At 32.9% G+C, this 21,563-nt stretch overlaps 1 protein-coding gene across 1 annotated transcript in view; it reads right to left on the bottom strand.

The window, feature by feature from the left end:
* Positions 1 to 6,259: 6,259 nt before the first annotated feature.
* Positions 6,260 to 21,563, bottom strand: part of LOC100919523 (24-hydroxycholesterol 7-alpha-hydroxylase) — a 137,111-nt gene continuing 121,807 nt past the window's right edge. Inside the window, exons 11-12 of the mRNA XM_003769128.3 lie at positions 9,738 to 9,825; positions 6,260 to 6,743 (exon numbers count right to left, since the gene is read on the bottom strand). Of these exons, the coding sequence (XP_003769176.1) occupies positions 6,672 to 6,743; positions 9,738 to 9,825 (160 nt within the window). The 3' untranslated portion in view covers positions 6,260 to 6,671. The remainder of the gene's footprint in view (positions 6,744 to 9,737; positions 9,826 to 21,563) is intronic.

Raw genomic sequence — 21,563 nt, 5'->3', positions numbered from 1 at the left:
CTTGACTGTGTGTCTCCATTCTCAAAAATGTGAGCTGTAATTTATTTATAGAGCAAGGTTCTTGTATGCCATTCATATCCTTTTTATGCAACACATAGAGCTTCTTTGGAAATCAATGTTTTTTTGGGGGGGGAGAATATTATTTTGAGTCTTTGTTTTCTTTACTTTTAGAAGCAGGGAAAACAAGCCTCAGGATATCAGTTCTGCCAGGACTTGTCTTTATTGTTAATGAACAGAACAAGAATATAACATCAGGCTTGATGAAAAAAACATTCCATGCCTTTTATAGAAAGTGAATGACAAACAGACTGATAAGAGGTGCCATTGGAATTATTTGGTTATTCCTATTTATTTTACAGAGGAAAAAGATAAAACTGAGAAAAGAGAGATGACTTACCTGAAGTAATACAAATAGTAAATGGTGGAGCTAGGAGCAGAATACAGGTCTTCTTATTCCCCCTTCATTACTATTCCTTCTACTGTGTTCATAATGCCCACTAAGAAAATTGGTGACAAATAAGTCAATTAACCAGATTGAATTCACTGGATTTTAGGCAAAGATGTTCACATGAATTCACATGTTCAAATGAATTTAATTTGGTATTTGTTATATTATATTGTTTTTAAATGTTCTTCTATATCTTCATCCAAGATGGTCTGTGATATTCTGAATTATTTATGGCAAGATATATCTCTGTAGAAGTTAATCAGTAATATGATTATAAGAGATACTTCATTAATGAGTAAACATAAACAACAACTTTGATAAAAAGCTTGGCTAAAATTGCATGTTTGTTATTTTAATCATTTTATTTGGTTACCTGAAAATAAAATTCTGATATAAGTAATACTTTTTTTTCATAAAGCATATTTATTATTTCTTCATATGGTCAATTCATAGTAGGTATAGGTGGTAAAATTTTAAAACCAAATTGCATTATTGTATCATTTTGGTATGACTATTCCAGATTATGTCCTATAACTAATCAACAATCTGACCAAAATCACCTTCACTTTATCGAGGCACTTAAAGAGGACTCTTGGTGCTTGGTGGAATAAAAATGCCCACACAAATGTAAGTGACTATTGAACTCTACCACACATAAAGAATTACAGTATCTGGCAATTAATGTGGAAGAGATTTGTTCTGTTTGGCTGAGGTGGAAGGAGTAGGAGGGCATGGGTTCAAAATTTAATAATGTAAATTAGACTGGATGGTAGAAACATGTCTGTAAGAATTAGAGACATTCCAAAGAATATGAACAGACAATTTTCAGATGATGAAATTGAAACTATTTCTACTCATATGAAAAGGTGTTCCAAATAATTATTGATCAGAGAAATGCAAATTAAGACAGCTCTGAAATATCACTACACACCTCTCAGATTGGCTAAGATGGCAGGAAAAGATAATGACGAATGTTGGAGGGGATGTGGGAAAACTGGGACACTGATGCATTTTTGGTGGAACTGTGAATGGATCCAGCCATTCTGGAGAGCAATTTGGAACTGTGCTCAAAAAGTTATCAAACTATGCATACCCTTTGATCCAGCAGTGTTACTACTGAGTTTATATCCCAAAGAGATATCAAAGAAAGGAAAGGGACCCACATGTGCAAAAATGTTTGTGACAGCCCTTTTCGTAGAGGCAAGAAACTGGAAACTGAGTGGATGCACATCAGCTGGAGAATGGTTGGATTAATTGTGGTATATGAATGTTATGGAATATTATTGTTCTGTAAGAAACGACCAGCAGGATGAATACAGAGAGGTTTGGAGAGACTTACACGAACTGATGCTGAGTGAAATGAGCAGAACCAGGAGATCAGGAGATCATTATATACTTCAACAACAATACTATATGAGGATCAATTCTGATGGACGTGGCTCTCTTCAACAATGAGAGGATCCAATCAGTTCCAATTGATCAGTAATGAACAGAATCAGCTACATCCAGCGAAAGAACACTAGGAAATGATTGTGGACCACAACATAGCATTTACACTGTGTGAAGATCGTGTATTTTTAAATCGACAGGAGACAGGAATTCAGGTTAGGGGAAAATCGTCAGTCTTTATTCTCAGTGAAGAAAAATCAGAGGTGGAAGAGAATCGGCGTAGCAATGTGTGCAGCTGAGTCAAGAAGCTAGCTCGACCAGCAGCCACACAACCAGCAGCTCGGAGTCTCGAACCCAGCCCCAATCTCTCCCAGCTTCTCTTCCGGTCTCTCTCTCTGCCTCCACCCACCAAAATCGTCATTTCCTATACAACACATCAGGACTTGCACAGAGAGTGGGCAGGGACCATTCTTTATCCAATCATGTATATTAATAGAGTATAGCCCAACTATTATTTAGCCTCACGTACTTGGGACCTCAGTGCATCAACTCAAACCTCAGCCCATTACAACACTGTTTCTGTTATTGTTGGCTTGTATTTTTGTTTTTCTTCCCAGGTAAGTTTTACCTTCTTTCTAAATCTGATTTTTCTTGTGCAACAAGATAATTGTATAAATATGTATACATATATTGTATTTAACATATACTTTAACATGTATGGGAATACTTGCCATCTAGGGGAGGAGTTGGAGGGAAGTAAGGGAAAAGTTGGAACAGAAGTTTTTGCAAGGATCAATGTTAAAAAATTTCCTGTGCACCCCACACTTCCAATAATTCCTTAAATCCATACCTTTTTTAGGCACTGACCCACCCAAAGACCTATTTCCTTTTCCATCTTGAACTTGCCCATGGATCTTATTTTTGCCCAAACCTATCCATAAGCATCCCTGAAATACTGGAATTCTATTTGCAGTGCCAAATATTTCAGTCTATATTCAGAACCATGAGGCCAGTACATAACATCAATTAAAATCTGAATGGGATGAAAGAAATAAAAAGGGTGACCATATCAAAAGATATATTTAGAATCAGAATATTTGAGGATTTGTACTTTCTTTTTTTAGAACAGTCTCTGCCTAAACCATCCCACCCAAAGGATTATGTCTCTGCTATTTGTAAGATTTCTAGAGAAAAAAAATTACTCTTTGTACTAACATAAATGTTACAATTATTTTCATTAGGGAACCATATCAATAAATCAATTAAATACCTTTTTTTTCATAGATGTGGAGTTGTGAAATAAATTTTTGTAGTGTATAGAAAACCCCTTTTCCTTCAAAAGTGAGAATCCATTATAAACATACCTTCTTTATATTATAGTCTTTTGTTTCCATAATAATAGAAGTGTTTTAGGGCTGAGATCCAAATCTTGTATAGGATATGTATGTTCCTTAGAACCAGTTGAAAGTGAGTTATCTAGACTTGGATATTATTCAATTATTCAATAGCAACTTACATATAACATAAGGCTTGATATATTATCATTTGAGATATGTAGGTTTCCTCACAATAACCTGTTGGGGATTGATGTAAGTCTTACCATCCCCAATTGATAGATGTGGAAACTGAATTTCAAAGATATTAAATGATTGAGTCATAGTCATACAACTAGTTTCTATGTACCAGAAAAGTTTAAATCCAGACCTCTTAATTCCAAATTTAGCACTTATAGGCTCCTGGACTTGGAGGTAAAAGGGATTTTAGACATCATCTAGTCTACTTTTGGGGGTAGCTAGGTGGCACAATAGAAATAGTGCCACGTCTGGAATAAGAAAAATCTGAATTCAAATCCAGCCTTAGAAATATACTAGCTATGTGACCTGGGCAAGTCACGCAACTATTTGCCTCAGTTTTCTCATCTGTAAAATGAACTGTATCTCTTGTACTATTACTAAATGTACTAGTATTTTTGCCAAGAGAACACTGAATGGAGTCATAAAGAATCAGACACAATAGAAAATTACTGAACAACAGTGAACAATATTCATAATATATATATGTTATATTTCTATATATGTTATATACACATTCATAAATCCAGTTTTTGATGTTACTGTTATTTGATCCAAAGCTCTCATTTCCTCTGTGTAAAGAAGTCCTAAAACAGAAAAAATCCTCTCCCTTACACAGATCAGATACTTAGCTTAAGCTTAGAATCTTAGGGAATTACCCAGCTTACATGACATGCCTGTCCATCCCCCAGACAGTACTGTCAGAGACAGGTCTTAGCTCATCTTTTCTGGAATCTAAAACCAGTTCAATACCCACTATGCCATGCTGCTCCTCCTTATGTTCAGGTATATGCTGAAAAAAGGCCAGTCATTATAGGCCACACTTAAGTTTTATAAAAGCCTCATATGGAGGGGAAATACAGTTTATATTCAGGCCAATTCTCTTATAACATGGTTTCTAGTAACCAAGATATCATTTGGAAATAAGCTTCCCAGTAGAAGCAAAGTCAAAGGATGTGGAATTGTTTCCATATTTTGAAGAATTAATTCTGATGGCAGGTAAAAGGGTTTAATTTAAATATCAAGGGAAATTGTCATACTATTTATTTAAAAAAAGATTCCAGTAAATTCAAATACATATTAAATTAGGAATTTTAAAAAAGAAGAGATTTTAAAGTATTAGTAGTCTTCTAAACAAAAATCATGGCTTCTGGCCAATGGAACCAATTTCAGAAAAAAGATCTCTTACCCTTTGTCACATTCAAAAGGAACTTGTTTCCTAAACTGCTCCTCTCTCTCACTAAAGTGCACAGACTACTCAAAGTCTATTACTAAAAAATAAAGAAAAGGTCAAATCATTTCCTTTGTGACTCTTAATAACTCTTCTTTCAACTAGTCATGTGAACTGTGTAATTACCAGTAAGTATTTAACTCTTTTAAGTTTAGTTGAAGTGGGTACTCATCATATGGAAATGAGGTGTTTTGCCAGAATTTAAAAGGTTTCTGAGAACCCTAATAAATATCCATTTTAGCTGGCAGAACCTGATAAAGTCTGTCACCTCAAAGTCTGCTCAAACTTCCAAGTTGTTTGAATAATAATTTTTCCAACTCTTTGTGATTCCATTTGGGGTTTTCTTGGCAAAGACACTAGAATGGTTTTGCCATTTCTTTCTCCAACTCATTTTACAGATGAGGAAACTGAGACAAACAGGGTAAGTGACTTCTCCAGTGTCACACAGCTAGTCAGTATCTGAGATCAGATATAAACTCAGGAAGATGAATTTTCCTGATTCTAGTCTTAGTACTCTGCACAATATGGCAAAACCCAACTGTTCCATGTAGACAACATTGTATAATAATAATAGCTAGCATTAACAGCATTGTAAGGTGTGCATATGCTATTTTATTTGAAGCTCACTACAACCTCATGAAGCAAGAACCTATATTATGCTTATTTTACAGTCAGAGAAACTGAGACTGGTTAATGTTTTTGCCAAGGATCACATAGCTAGTAATTCTCTAAGATGGGATTTGAATTCAGGTCTTTCTGAGTTTAAGTCTAGAATTCTATCTATTGTGACACACATCTGCCTACAACAGAAAGAGTGCTAAATTTGGAGTTGAAGAATCTAGTCTTAAATTGCAACTCTGGTTCTTCTCTTTTGTATTACCTTTAAAAGAAAACTAAGGGAGGTCTTAAGATCATTAAGTTCTTTTCCAATTCTATATGTGCCATTTATTTCTTTGGCTCCTTTAGTCTTTTAGCCCTGGGGCCTTAGTAGTAAGCCTCTCAGGGAGTAATTTTCTCATTACTACAATATAGTTTAATTTAAAAAATAATGATTTTTTACTAAATGTAAAAAATGTAACAAAGCAAAACAAATAAGATTAAAATGTATATTCAAAAGAAAATATATTTATTATTAAATGAATGAAGCACTAGAATTAACTTGGTCAAGTCAAGTCTTTCCTTGATATCATTGTTATTTTCTTCTCCGATACAAAATACAATTTTTCCTGTTTGATTCACGTTGTACATTTAGAAAGTTTACATTATAATTATATTTAAAAACAATTGAACCTTGTCAGGTTATCATAATCTTATCCTTCAAATGTAAGTAACATTCTATGCTGGAAAAACTGAAAGACTAATTTCAGTCTAACAATCACTTAATAAATCAATAATTTTTTATTGAGCATCCACTATGTTAAAGGCACTATGAAAAACTATAAGGGATAGAAAAAAAGTTGCAACTTATCACCAATTCAATCAGACTAATTACAATTATAATCTATTAGGGAAAAGAATAAGCATTCATTGAGTATCTACTATGCGCTGGACATTATACTAAGCATTTTAGAGATATTTTGTCATTTGATCTTCACAGTAATCTCAGCTAATATGTGTCACAGGCAAGATTTAACAAGGTAAAATTGTTTTTTTTTTACTTAAATTCTCTGGGATCCTTGAAAAAAACCTATAATTTTGCAACTTTTTTCAATCCAGAGGAATACTGTATCGCATGTGAAAAGGCTGCTTTAAAAGTTATTTAAAAAAAATATTTTCACTATTACTTCTAGTTCTACTGTACGTAATTGTACATTACTTTTTACATTGCTGAGACAGCAATTTAATTAATGCCAATTTGATTAATAATTAGTCAGTTATCTATTAAAAACAAAAATCTAATCTAATTACATACAGTTAGTTAAGATATTCTAATATGTAGCACGTTACTTTAGTGAATACAGCTATCAAGACTTAAGGACATCTTGAGAATCCATGTCTTAGATATTGGTCCAGATTCTAGATTAATAAACTTTTATTTTCTGCATTTATATTCGACTCGGCATGGTGTTGCTGGCTTCTGGATACCCATTATCTGGTTAACATTCTGAAAACAAGAATTAAGGAGGATTATATAAACAAGTCAGTATGGAAAAAAATGATTTAATAAGTCCCAACTTTATTTTTTTTTCTATTTCTTAGGAGATATATAATTAGATTCCATAGCTTTTGACTTAATTGTCTTTTTTTTCTTTTTTTAAATTCCAGCATCAAAGTTAGGCTCATTTTAATACTGGTAAAGTGGGATGAGTCATAATTTAGACTGTAATCTCTCTTGGGCTCTTGGTGGACTATTTAATGTCTGTGTCCAATTCTCTGGTTTATGGGTCTCTTTAAGTTGTCTGACCCTCATAAAAAAGACATACAGTCCTTCCTTCCTTTTCTTCTTCTCCTTCTGCTCCTTTTTCTCTTTCTCCTCCTCTTTTTTTAAAACCACTTTTTAAACCAACTTTTTCTGGCCAAGAGTCTATCATACCCAAATATTGAACCTTGGTCCAAAAATAAATAAAAATAAAATAACCCTTCTTCTTTAGCAACTATATTTACTTTAATAATCTATATTTCCCATCTGGAACCTTTGACTAGAAGCAGAGGAGAAAAAAAACCCACCTATGTCCTATAGGTACTCAATATTTTTGACAAAAACTTCACAATTTTTATTATTATTATCAATGATCTTGGGTTCACCTCACCTATTCCATTATTATGGGTCTACTTTTTCTGACCCACTACCCATATGTTTTTTTTTCGCAGATACCCAAGTTTAATTATATACTATTTATCATTTTTTCCATTCCCCAAATAATATTTCCCTATACTATTATCATCCCATGAGGTGCCACCTTTAGTATAAGAAAGCTGCAGTTTGAATAGGCATGTACTGTACCTCTTTATAAGCTAGATAGCAAACAGATAATCTGATAAATTCGTCTATGCTAAGAGGAAACAGAGGTTTTCCTGGTAACATATATAAGTGAATATTTTAATTGTGGACTTCAAAGGAAAACAATCCTGCTTTTTATATTTGACTTGTTGATAATCCTAATGGTGGGGATTTTAGACCCTATTAGAAAAGGAAAGAGACTTGTTTTAGCAACGGGGGCTTTTTTAGTGCCCTTTATATCACATGGTAGCTCAGTTAGGGTAGCTAGCAGTTTTGGAGGAGACTTGAAAAGTAGATTTAACAAAACTTCTCAGAGTGACAGAGCAGCCCTTAACAAAATTGAGCACTCAAGATTTATGGTCATCACTGGTAGCTTTTAAGACACTGAATCTGAGACAAGGATAATAGCTGACTGGATGAAAAGAGACTGGGTCCACTAGAGTTCATATTTCAAGTTGGCTCTGCCCCTGATACTTCTAGTAAAATTGTATTCAGCTGAAAATCTGTCAATGTACTTGGAAATCCATGTTATTTTAAGGTTAGTAGAGTTATTTTCTATTGCTAGGTAACCTTTAATGTTATTCAGTAAGCATTTGTTAAGTGCTTATAATATGTAAAACACAGTAAAGGATGAAAGAAACAAAGAAAAAAAAATGAAACAGCTTTTGCCCTCAAAGAGTTTGTATTTTATTGAAGAAAAATATTTATGCAGATAACTTTAAGATTCCATGGGTGAAGAAATTTATTCTAGCAAAAGAGATCAGCAGTTTCTCTAACTAGTCTTCAAGAATTGCCTGGAACACTGAGAACATAAGTGATTTGTCTAGAATTACCTTACATTAATATATGTCAGAAACAGGACTAGAATCTGGATCTTTTTGGTTTCAAAACTGGCTCTCTACACCCTTCTATCTGTATGTACAGATAAGTAAAGGGGAATATAAAGGGTGGAATGGGGGACCACTAATAACTGAGGAAGAAAAGGGAGAATGATTTGGAAAGTGATATTTGAGCTGAACCTTGAAGGTAGTAACACCCCACCTCTTTTTTTCTCCTATATTCCTTGTATTTATGAAATAGCCAGAAACATTTTCCTGGATTTTCTGAAAAGACCACTCAAGTATGAACTTTTGTAAATTGATCAGTGAATTCATGATAGGCAGACTAAGTGCACATACAGGTGTGGGGTTAGGGTAGCTAATGGTTTTGAAGATGGCTTAAAAAGTAGTTTTGACAAAATTTCTCAGTCACAGAGCAGCCCCTGGCAAAATTAAGCCACCAAGATTTATGGTCATCACTCTACCAAATCTGAGACAAGGACAATATCTCTATGGGTAGATGGAGACCTTGTCCACTAGAACTCCTACATCAGTACCCAAATATTAGATTATAGATTAAGGCACTCTGGACTGTGGCTTATGACTTTTGAAGGTACTGCTTGGAGTTTACGAGGCTTATTCAGGAACCATGCCTTATAGGAACAAGGAACACTGACACTCAAACTAATGGTCACTGTCATTGTTGATGACCAAAGAAAGTCTTGAACCTGGAATGTTAATCAGTTCTAATTCATTTCTGAACAGGAATGATATTAAGGACCTCATTTTCCAGTAAGGACCCTAGGAAGAAGCCTATGGTCTCAGAATTTTTGATGTGAAGAGAGAAAAGCCTCCTTTTACAAATAATAACGCAATTGATCTTTAAGACAACACTAAGATAGGTGCTATTATCTCCATTTTATAATGAGGAAATTGATGTTGAGAAAGATTAAATACTATGTCTAGAGCCTTACAGTTAGTATCTGAGGCAAAATCCAAAATCAAGTTTTCATGATTCCACATGGACACTATCCACTCTGCTCTCTTATTGCAAAAAAGAAAACAAAGTTGCACCTACAAATTTGGAGACACTGAGAATATGTATTATATATTGTTATTTAATTAAGTTTTATTATTTTATTTGCTTAAATCAATTCTAGTAATTTTTTTTCATCTGGTTAACATGTAAATGATCCAGATTTATGGTATTTGGTTGAATATTAATTCTATAGCTGCTTTGAATGCTGGTTAATTAATATTTGTTATAAATGTTGCATTTATAACAGTAATAAAACACTTTAAAATAAATTAAAATTAAATAAAAACCTGGATTTTTTACCTTTTTGGGAAATGGATCCAGCAGCTTAAATTGGTACTTATAAAATATTAAGGCAACAAAGATTTCAATCTTCAATATAGCAAGCCACCTAAAAGGAAAAGACAACCATATATAGTCAAGATAATGTGAGACATACAATTCACAGAAAGTATCTAGAAAATTATAAATGTGTTTTACATTTTTTTCATCTTTCTTAGTATAAACTTGCATTACTGAGGGAAAAGCAGTAAACATTTTAATATTTCTAGGCTCCATGAAATACATGAATATCAACTTGGCTTAAGGACAGAGAATTAGATTTTTTAATCTTTTTGTTCACTAAAACATGGGGAAAATATATTCTAAGTAATCAGGATATAAGACAGGGCAGGGTGTAGAGGAGAGAGGGCTAGCTTTGGAATCAGGGAGACCTGTGTTCAAATTTTAGTTCTGACATAATCAGTGTCTGCAGGCAAATGTCTAAATTTAGGCTGGTCTACCTTTGGGAGGAGCCTCAACATTAGGAATTCCATATATTAATGAAATCATGAATCTAGACTTTTCCCCTTTCTCATACACAAAAAAACCTCAGAAGCTTGATAAATACTATTATGATTCAGATGGATTCTATTTCAATTTTTCAAAATCTTCATGTTGCAAAAGTGGCCCTATATAACAATAAACATTGAACACTATCTATTATGCCAATGACAATAAACATTGAATACTATATATTATGCCAGTTAAAAAATTTGTAGGTGGAAAAGACATTTGGAGATCATCTAATCTAATCCATTTATTTTACAGATAAGAAGGGGAAGTATAGAAAAAGTCCAAGGTGATGGATTGGAATCTAGATCCTTTTACTCTAAAACTGATATTCTTTCCTTTTCAATGTTATTGTTTCCCAAATCTTAGAAAATAAGATCTTTAGAGTCTAGCTAATGGTGAGGTCAAAGGTAAAAACTCTATCTACTTCTAGGACAATCTTATTTATTCATTTGAAGTCTCAGAATTTCTTTTGATTACAGTGTGTTAAAATTCCTCTTACTATTTGCAATAAAGAGGGTTCAAATTTCACAGGAAACTGATAAGGTCCTTGGGAGACTTTTTGTATTTCAATTCTTTTGAGTAAATTCTCTATTTTCATTGGAGTTGGTACTTAGCAGAGTTGTATCTTGGGTAGGAGCATCTCATTTCTATTGGAACAATCACAGAATCAGCTAACTTTCATCATAAAATAACATAGTTCAACTTTCTGATTTTATAGGAAACTGATGTACTCAATGATGAGACTGGACTAAGACAAGTATGTTGTTCAGTTGTTTCAGTCGAGTTTGACTTTCTGTGACACCATTTGGGGTTTTCTTAGTAAAGATAATGGAGGAATATGCCATTTCTTTCACAAATGAAGAATCTGAGGCTAATAGGGTTAGGTGACTTGTCCAGAATCACACAATTAATAAAAGTCAGGACACAGTCATGCCAATTATTCTAAGATACCTAATTGATTTATTTATATATTTATTATTTGTTTGTTTTAGCATTAAGCCATCTCCAAAAATCAGGCAGTTTTTAGATCCCATAGTGATAACATAGCCAATGTCAACAAGCCAATAGTCATCCAACATCCAAATCTCTTTCAGCCTCAACCAGCAATGTAGAATTAACACTGGAATTGAAAACCAAAGTTCTAAAAAATGTTATTCTCTGGGATTTGATTTCCTCAAACACAAAATGAAGACATTGAATAGCTCTATGAAATGCTATGATTTTGTGATAATTATGCAAAGCTGGAATGACAGAATCAGAATCCCAAAAGATTTCAACAAGCTAGAACATCAGAATCAAATTTAGTAAAATGAAACACAAAAGGATTAATGTAAAGGTTTACCCTTGAGTTACCTAAAAACCCTCCCAAAACCCAAGATATTAAAAAACCTTCATAAATACAGGATGATGAAGGCATTATTAGATAGTAGTTTGTCTGAAGAAGATTTGGTGGAGGTTTTAGTGGACTGCACATTCATTGAGTTAGTAAGATGTGACAGCCAAAAATCCAAATGCAATCTTGGGTTACACTGAGAAACAGTTTTCAGAAATAAGGAAATAATAGTCCTTTTATTCTACTCAGAATACAACTGGAATATATATGATGAAAGGTGGAAGGAACTAGGGTTGTTTTCTCTGAAGAAAACACAAAGACAAAATAACTTCCTTCAAATATTTGAAGGGATGTCATATAGGAGAGCAAATAACTCAAGAAGGCAGAAGCAATGGATCAAAGTTGCAAAGATGTAAAGTTACATTGGGTCAGAAAAATTTTTCTAATAGAACCATCTCGATATAATAGGCTCTGTTGGTAAAGGGCTTCCCCCTCCTTTTTTGTAGGAAGTTTGTTTATTTTTAATACACATTGCTTATGAATTACATTGGGAGAGAAAAATCAAAACAAAAGGGAAAAAAACATAGGAGAGATAAATAGAAAACCAAAGTAAACATTATATGTGTTGATTTACATTCTGTCTCCTTAGTTCTTCTGGATGCAGATGACATTGCCTGTCCAAAGTCTACTGGAATTGCTTTGGATCATTGAATTACTGAAAAGCACCAAACTTTTCCTAGTTGATCATCACACATTCTTGCTGTTGTTGTATACAATGTGTTCTTGGTTCTGCTTATTTTGTTCAACATCAGTTCATGTAAATCTTTCCAAGCCTTGCTATAATCAGCTTGTTCATCATTTTTTGTAGAACAATAACATTCCATTATCTTTATGTAGCACAATTTATTCAAACATTCCCCAATTGATGGGAATCCACTCCTTTTCCAGTTCTTTGTGACCACAAAAAGAGCTGCTACAAAGATTTTTGCACATGTGAGTCCTTTTCCCTCCTTTATGATTTTCTTGGAAAACAGTAAAGCAACTGCTGGATCAAAGTATATGCACAGTTTGATAGCCCTTTGGACATAGTTTCAGATTCTGTTGCAGAGTGGTTGGATAAGTTCACAACTCCACTAACAATGCATTAATATCCTAGTTTTTCCACATCAGCACCAACATTTATCATTATCTTTTCCTGTCATTTTAGCCAATCTGAAAGGTGTGAGGTGGTACTTCAGAGTTGTTTTAGTTTGTGTTTCTCTAATAGTGATTTAGAGCATTTTTTTCATATACCTGTAAAAGGCTTTAATTTCACGATCTGAAAATTATTCATATCCTTTGACCATTTATCAATTGGGGAATGACTAGTATTCTTATAAATTTGACACAATTCTCTATATATTTTAGAAGTGAGACTTTTATTAGAAACACTGTCTGTAATGATTTTTTCCCAGATTTATACTTCCCTTCTCCCTTCTCCAAAGATCTGATAATTTATAACCAAAGAAGAACTAGAGAACATTATGAAAAGCAAAATTGACAACTTTGAATATATTAAATTTAAAAAGGTTTTACACAAACAAACCAACAGAAACAATCTTAAAAGATCATACTGTTCTTGGGTTTGTCTTGGCAGGTAGACCCCCAAGTATTTTATTTTGTCTACAGTAATTTTAAATGGAATTTCTCTCTCTATTGCTGATGGGCTTTGTTGGTAATATATAGAAATTTTGATGACTTGTGTAGGTTTAACATATATCCTACAACTTTACTAAAGCTGTGAATTGTTTCCAGTAGGTTTTTGGATGATTTTCTAGGATTCTCTAAGTATATCTTCATATTATCTGCAAAGAGTGATAGTTTTATTTACTCATTGCTTATTCTAATTCCTTTAATTTCTTTTTCATTTCTTATTGTTAAAGCCAAGATTTGCAGTACAATGTTGAATAATAGTGGTGATAATGGGCATCCTTATTTCATCCCTGATTTTCCTGGGAATGTGTTCAGCTTCTCTCCATTACAAATAATGCTTGCTGTAGATTATAGATAGATAGATAGATACTGCTTATTATTTTAAGGAAAACTCCCTTTATCCCTTTGTTCTCTAGTGTTTTCAATAGGAATGGATGTTGTATTTTGTCAAAAACTTTTTCTGCATCTATTGAGACTATCATATGATTTCTATTGATTTTGTTATTGATATGATAAATTTGGTAAGTTTTCCTAATATTGAATCAGTCCTGCATTTTTGGTATAAATCCCACTTGGTCATAGTATATTATTCTGCTGATAAGTTGGTGTAATCTCTTAGATATTATTTTATTTAACATTTTTGCATCAATATTCATTAGGGAGGTTGTTCTGTAATTTTCTTTCTCTGTTTTGGTTCTTCCTGGTTTTGGTATCAGTGCCATATTTGTGTCATAGAAGGAATTTGACAGTACCCCTTCTTTACCTATTTTGCCAAATAGTTTACATAGTATTGGATTTATGTTTTTTATAATTATAAATATTCTTTAAATGTTTAGTAGAATTCACTTGTGAATTCATCTGGTCCTGTAGATTTTTTTAAGGGAGTTCATTAATGACTTGTTCAATTTATTTTTCATTTTTTATATTTTATTTTCTCTTCTGTTAACCTGGGCATCTTATATATTTGTAAATCTTCATTTAGTTCAGTTACACTGTCAGACTTGTTGCCATAGAGTTGGGCAAAATAGCTCCTACTTATTCTTTTAAAATGTGTATTTTTCATTGGTAGTAAGTCCACCTCTTTCATTTTTGATGCTGGTGATTTGATTTTTTCTTTCCTTTTTCTGATCAAACTAACCAAAGGTTTATCTATTTTGTTAATTTTTTTTTCATAAAACCAACTTTTAGTTTTATTAGTTCAATAATTAGTTTCTATTTTATTATTATCTCCTTTGAGTTTCAAAATTTCTAATTTGGTATTTAATTGGGTTTTTTAAATTTGTTTGTGTTTTAGTTTTTTTTAGTTGCATGCCTAATTCACTGATCTTCTCTTTCTCTATTTTACTTATGTAGTTATTTAGAGATATAAAAGTTCCCCTAAGAACTGCTTTGACTACATACCATAGGTTTTGGTATGTTGTCTCATTATTGTCATTTTTAGATGAATTATGAATTGTTTCTGTGATTTGCTGTTTAAAGCAATTATTTTTTAGAATTAGATTATTTAATTTCCAATTTGTTTTTATTCTATCTTTCCCTGGCCCTTTAGTGAATATAATTTTTGTTGCATTGTGGTTGAAAAGGAAATGTTTATTATTTCTGCATTTTTGCATTTGATTGTGAGATTTTTATGTGCATTTTTATGTGAGATTATGTGTGGTTAATTTTTGTGTAGGTGCCATACATTGCTGAGAAAAATGAGTATTCCTTTCTGTATCTATTTAGTTTCCTGCAGAAGTCTATCATATCTAGGTTTTCTAGGATGCTGTTAACCTCCCTAGTTTCTTTTTTGTTTATCTTGTGGTGAGATTTCTCTGATTCTGAGAGGGGAAGGTTGAGGTCCTTCACTACAATACTTTTGCTATTTCTTCCTGTAACTGGTTTAAAATCTTCTATAGGAACTTGCCTGCACTACCAGTTGGTGCATACACATTTAGTATCATTACTACTTCATTATTTACAGTACCCTTTATCAAAATGTATTTTCCTTCCTTTTCTTTTAATGAGATTTATTTTTACTTTTGCTTTTTCTGAGATCAGAATTGCCAGCCCTGCTTTTTTTTTTTGTTACTTCAGCTAAAGCATAATAAATTCTATTCCAGTCTTTCACCTTTACTCTATATGTGTTTCTCTGTGCCAAATGTGTTTCTTGTACACAATATATTTTAGAATTCTGTTTTTTAACCCACTCTATTATTTGCTTCTGTTTTATGGGAGAGTTTATCCCATTACATTAACAGTTATGATTACCAGTTCTATATTTTCCTCCATCCTATTTTCTCCCCTATATATATATATTTTTGTTCTCTCTTTCCATCCTTTCCTTAGTCTTGTGTTTTTTTTACCCACCCATTCACTATGTTCTATCAATCCTTTCCCCCTTCTCTTTTCTTTTCTCCTAGTGTTTCTGGCCTCCCTTCTATTCTGTCCCTCCTTTTTTCCCCCTCTTTCTCCTCCTACTTCTTTATAGGATTAGATAAATTTCTACACCCAATTGAATGATTAAATTATTCCTTCTTAAAGTCAAAACTGATGGGATCAAGCTTCAGAAACAATGCTCATTCCCCTCCTTTCTTTCCCTCAATTATAATAGACCTTTAGTACCTCTTCCTGTGAACTAATTGCCCCATTACACCTTCTCTTTCCTTTTTTTTCCAGTACAGACCTTTTCCACCCTTTAAGGCCTTTTTCTTTGATGTTAGGGACCATTTACAACCACATCCTCAGTCCATGTGATGGTCCTCTTTCCCTGTCCCAGTGACAGATACAGCAAGAATTACAGACATTATTTTCCTATTTAGGGATGTAAACAGTTTAACCTTTAAACATATATATTTTCCCCCTATTTACCATAAAAAGGTTCTCTTGCATCCTGTGTTCATAGATTAAATTTTCTGTTTAGTTCTGTTTTTTTTTCAATAAAAATGATTGAAAATGTCTTACTTTATTGAAGCTCCATATTCTTCCCTGAAAGATGATGCTGAGTCTTGTGGGGTAATTAGTTCTTGATTGTAACCCAGGTCCTTTGCCTTCCAGAGTATGGTATTCCAGGATCTCTGATCCTTTATTGTAGAAGCTGCCAAATCTTGTTGAATTCTGATTGTTGCTCCTTGATAATCGAATTACTTGTGTCTGGCATCTTGCAGTATTTTTTCCTTGAAATTATAGTTTTGGAGTTTTGCAACAATGTTCCTTGGGGTTTTCCCTGTGGGATCTCTTTCTAAAGGTGATCAATAGATTCTTTCAATCAGTATTTCCCCCTTGTTTCTAGAATATTAGAGCAATTTTCCTTAATGACCTCTTGTAGAATGCTATCTGGGCTTTTTTTGTTATCATAGGCTTCAAGTAGGCCAATAATTTTTAAATTGTCTCTTCTGGATCTCTCTTCCAGGTCAGCTGTTTTTCCAATGAGGTATTTCATGTTTTCTTCCATTTTTTTCATTCCTTTTAGTTTGTTTGACTAATTCTTGTCTTAAGGGTTATTAGCTTCCATTTACCCTTTTCTAGTTTTTAATGTATGATTTTCTTAAGTTGATTTTTGTATCTCTTTTTCCATTTTGTTAATTCTGCTTTTTAAGGAGTTGTTTTCTTCAATTTTTTTCCTTCTTTTCCTAAACTGTTGACTTTCTTATATATACCTCTCATTTCTTTTCTCATTTTTTCTTCTATCTCTCTTAGTAGCCTTTTGAAGTCTTTTAAAAGCATTTATAAGAAGTCTCTTTAGGCTTGAGATGAATCCATCTCACTCTTTGAGATTTCTTGTGTAGACATTTTATCCTTGTCTGAGTCTGTGTTTTGGTCTGTCCTGTCACCATAGTAGTTTTCTATGGCCAAAGTTATTTTCTATTTATTGCTAATTTCTTCTCCTTTTCTTTTGGTATTTCTTCTTCTTCTTCTTTTTTTTTTTTTTTTTTTTTTTTTTTTTTTTTTTTTTTTTTTTTTTTTTTACTTTTAATGTGGAACTCTGATCCTGGGGCAAAGGTGGTGTGGTTCCAAGCTTCCTGTGGAGCTCTGAACCTTGTCTTTGAGAACAGGGATCCCTTGTGTTTGTAGAAGATAGCTTTGCCTTCTCTGTTCAGTAAACAGCCTGGTTTCCCCAGAGTTTGCCTTCTGAGTTAAGACTGGAAGCTGTCCTCCTGATTTGCTTCTCTACAAAGGAACCAGTATTGAGGGTCTTAGTGGCTGATTTGTTGTGATTAAGACCCTCTTATCTGCTTTCCCAGCTGAACACCCTTTTCACCATAGTGAGACTGACCTTAGTTGAATTTTTTTCAGTCTATCTTGAGCTGGAGGGTGGTTTCATTCCATCAGACTCTGTCTAGAGGTTTGGTTTCATGGGATTTTTGAGTCAAACTGGGAGAGTTTGAGCAGCTTCCTGACTTTACTCCACCATTTGGCTCCACTCCCAGAAGTAGATGGTTTCCCCCTCCTGTATGGTCTTATGGCAAAGGCTAGACAACTATTTGTTGGGTATGTTCTAGTGGGTATTTCTTGATGTTGAACCCAATGGCTTCTAAAATTCCTTTCAAAGGCAATTCCAATATACTTAGGATGGACAGTGCCATCAGAATCCAGAGAGAAAAGTATGGAGACTGAATATGGATTTAAGCAGAGTATTTTCACCCTTTTTTGTTGTTTGTTTATTTCTTCTTTTTCATGTTTTTTTCTCATTTTGGTCTGATTTTTCTTGTACAACATGACAAGTATGGAAATATGTTTAAAAGAATTGCATATATATATATATATATATATAATTATATCAGGTTGCCTGTTGTCTTGGGGAGGGAAGAGTTAAAGGAAGGAGAAAGAAAAATTTGGAACACAGTCCTACAAAAATGAATGTTGAAAATTATTTTTACATGTATTTGGAAAAATAAAATACTGAAAAATTAAAAAAATAATTGCTTAGAAAGTTTTCTTCATTGAGTAAAAAGAAATGGCTTGCAAATTTCAGCAATAGAGGTTAGCATATAAATAAAAATAAAAACAAAAAACCTTCATAGTTCTTCTGAGGTAACTTTAGAAAGTCACTTAAAATTCCTCAGGTTTCAGTTTTCTGATCAATAAAATAAAGAGATTAAAATAAATGATCTCCAAGTTTCCCAAATCTAAAATGCTAGCTGAATTCGAGCAGAATCAGCTTATTTTACGGACAAAATCTGTACAGATCCATATCTAGAGGCCCATGGAAACAAAGTGCCTTGTGAGGGAAATGATTATTTCTCTCTTGTATTAATAACTACTTATTGAATCAGAACCAAGACGTTTTCCTCTTTTTTACTTCTTCATTCAGAAACTAATCAGGACAATCTTAGAGAAAAATTACATAGATCAAAATTTAATAAGACAGTAAAACAAATTTCTGAGTTTAGGTTAATGAGAGAATTCCTGCTCATTGTTTTTACTCTGACAAGTTAGAGAAATAAATATTGATTCTCCCTTTTGTCAGATAGGTGATATGGAAATTGATAAATTTCTTTAAAAAGATTTGGGCAATCCAAGTGATGTAATACTCCAAGACCTCATAATAATATAGCCCAGACTCTAATTGTAATATTCATTTTCTCATTAATTGTTAACTAATCAGAGTTGATAGTCTTCCTCAAAAACACCTACTTTTCAAAGAGCATACAACTGTGAGCCCACCACCATGAGGAGTCTTTGGCACGTGAAAAGCCACTGACCTTTTATTAATAAACATACTAGCCTCATTAATGAGGTGATTAAATTACCCAGAATCTACACATGGTCAAACTTTTTAAATGCCACATTGGCCCAAAGACACACAGAGAAAGTGAGAGGTACTAGTAAAAAGAAACCAAAAAGTCAATGTTCTTTTTGATACATTATACCAATGCTTACATTATATTATTCTTGAATATAATGTTTTATTTGAATCTATGAAAAGGATATTTTGCTGAGCAATTAACAATGTAACCAAGATGTTACCATTTTAAATAGTTTTAGAAGCACTTAATTATATAACAAATTGATATGCTTATTTAAATTCATTTCCATCCATTAATTAAAGTAAGTCTCCTAAGAACCTCTGATGGACAATATTCTATTTCCCTGCATTGAAGGAAAGGGTTAGAGAGGATAGAAGAAAAGAAGAGAAAGAAAAGAAGGAAGGGGATAAGGAAAGGGAGGAAGACAGAAGGAAGGAAGAAAAAAAGAAGGAAGAAAAGGAGAGATATATTCAATTCAGAATTCATAATGAACTATAATTATTTTGGGAATATTTCCAATCATTTTTAATGTCAGAAAAGTTAAAAATAATAAAAAGTTATTATTTGTGCCAGATTTATTTATCAAATTTATAAGAACAACATTACATAATTACAAAGTAGATGAAAATATAAATGTGTTAATGTTTTATAAATAACATTTAATTGTTTGTTTTTCCAGTGAAGTTGCATAATAAATATTTGTTGAATTCAACATCAAATATTTACTGAGCATTTGCTATACAAGCAAATACTAGTGCATATCCTTGTTGATATCATCTATTGATCTTTTTTCTCCATTAATGAGTTCAGTATTTCATTCTTTCTACAGCCTTACCTTCATCCTTATATATTTATGTTTATCATATTAATGTAATCAATCAATAAAATAACATTTATTATGTATGAAACATGGGCTAATTCTGGGGATACAAAGAGAAATGTAAAAAAGTCAGTGGTTTTCTCAGTTTATATTCCCCTTGATCTTTTTGGAATTTTCAACACTTGACCAGTCCCCTTCTCTTGGTTACTGACTTGGCTACAGTTAACACTACTCTTGATTTCTGCCCCAGTGAGTATTAATTCTCAGTTTCTTTCACTGTTTCATCATCTTTCTCTATGAGAGTAATTTGTGAAAATGTGACCTGACAAATTCATTTGCAGATATTGGTTCCCCTCTTTCTAATTTCCTCAGAAACCAGTTACTGAAGACCAGAAAAGAAAATTCTCACCACTAACGGCCTTGTCACTGTCAAATGGTTTAATATCAGAAATAAAATATGGTTCTATTACTGGGAATGATGTCAGAGAAGATATATTATCATCTTCTTTGATATTGTATTCTCTTCATCTAACTTGCAGAAGAAAAGTCTAAAGTAGTTTTCCATTCTTAGTATGTGAGTTCCATGAAAGTCAGTTCATTCTTTTTTTTTTTTTAATTATAGCTTTTTATTTACAGGTTATATGCGTGGGTAATTTTACAGCATTGACAATTGCCAAACCTTTTGTTCCAATTTTTCCCCTCCTTTCCCCCATCCCCTCCCCCAGATGACAGTTTGACCAATACATGTTAAATAAGTCAAAGTATAAATTAAATACAATATAAGTACACATGTCCAAAGTTATTTTGCTGTACAAAAAGAATCGGACTTTGAAATAGTGTACTATTAGCCTGTGAAGGAAATAAAAAAAATGCAGGCGGACAAAAATATAGGGATTGGGAATTCTTTATAATGGTTCATAGTCATCTCCCAGAGTTCTTTCACAGTCAGTTCATTCTTGATATTTATTTGTAACCCAAGGGCTTTCATTTTTTTGATTTCATTTATACCCTATTCATTCATTCATTAATTCATGCATCCATTTATTTTACCAGGTAAGAATAGAAATCACATGAGACTATCACATTCCCATGAATTCAATTATCACCTCTACACAGATGATTTTCAATATATGACCCAAATTTCATCACAGAATTTAAGTCCCACATCTCATAACTTCTGAGAATCTCTACCTGGATTTCTTGCCAGTATTTCAAGTTCAACCTATCCAAAATTGAATCAAACACTTTCTTTTCTCACCTTGCCCCTTCTCCTAATTTTGCTCTTTTGATGTTAGTATCCTTTATTTTGATGTTAGAATCTACGGTATGCTAACATAAAATCTTGAAGTCATCTGTGGGTCTTCCCTTTTCTTTAACCCTGTACATCAAATCAGGTGCCAACTCCTGTGGATAGTACTCTCACGATGTTTCTCACATCCATCTTTTTCAGGAATTCAGTCAAGTAGAGATGGTTCAGAGCTGAAGATTAGTATGATGTGAACAAAAAAGTAATAGGGGCCAAAACTGAAGTGAGAAGGCCAGTGTTTTAATGAACTGATTAACCTGGGGTCAAAATTATGAAGGGAAGGGAATGATACCAGAACAAAGGTGATAGACTATAAGAATAGTCACTGAACTGGTTTAGGTCTTCCTTATCTCTCACTTAGATGATCATAATAAATCCTAACTGATCTCACTATCTAACGTAACTTTATTAAGAT

Source organism: Sarcophilus harrisii, chromosome 4 (genome assembly GCF_902635505.1).
Source record: "Sarcophilus harrisii chromosome 4, mSarHar1.11, whole genome shotgun sequence".
In the NCBI taxonomy this organism is placed as follows: domain Eukaryota; kingdom Metazoa; phylum Chordata; class Mammalia; order Dasyuromorphia; family Dasyuridae; genus Sarcophilus; species Sarcophilus harrisii.
Note: the sequence above shows the minus strand (reverse complement) of the source record. Positions and strands in the feature narration are given on the sequence as shown.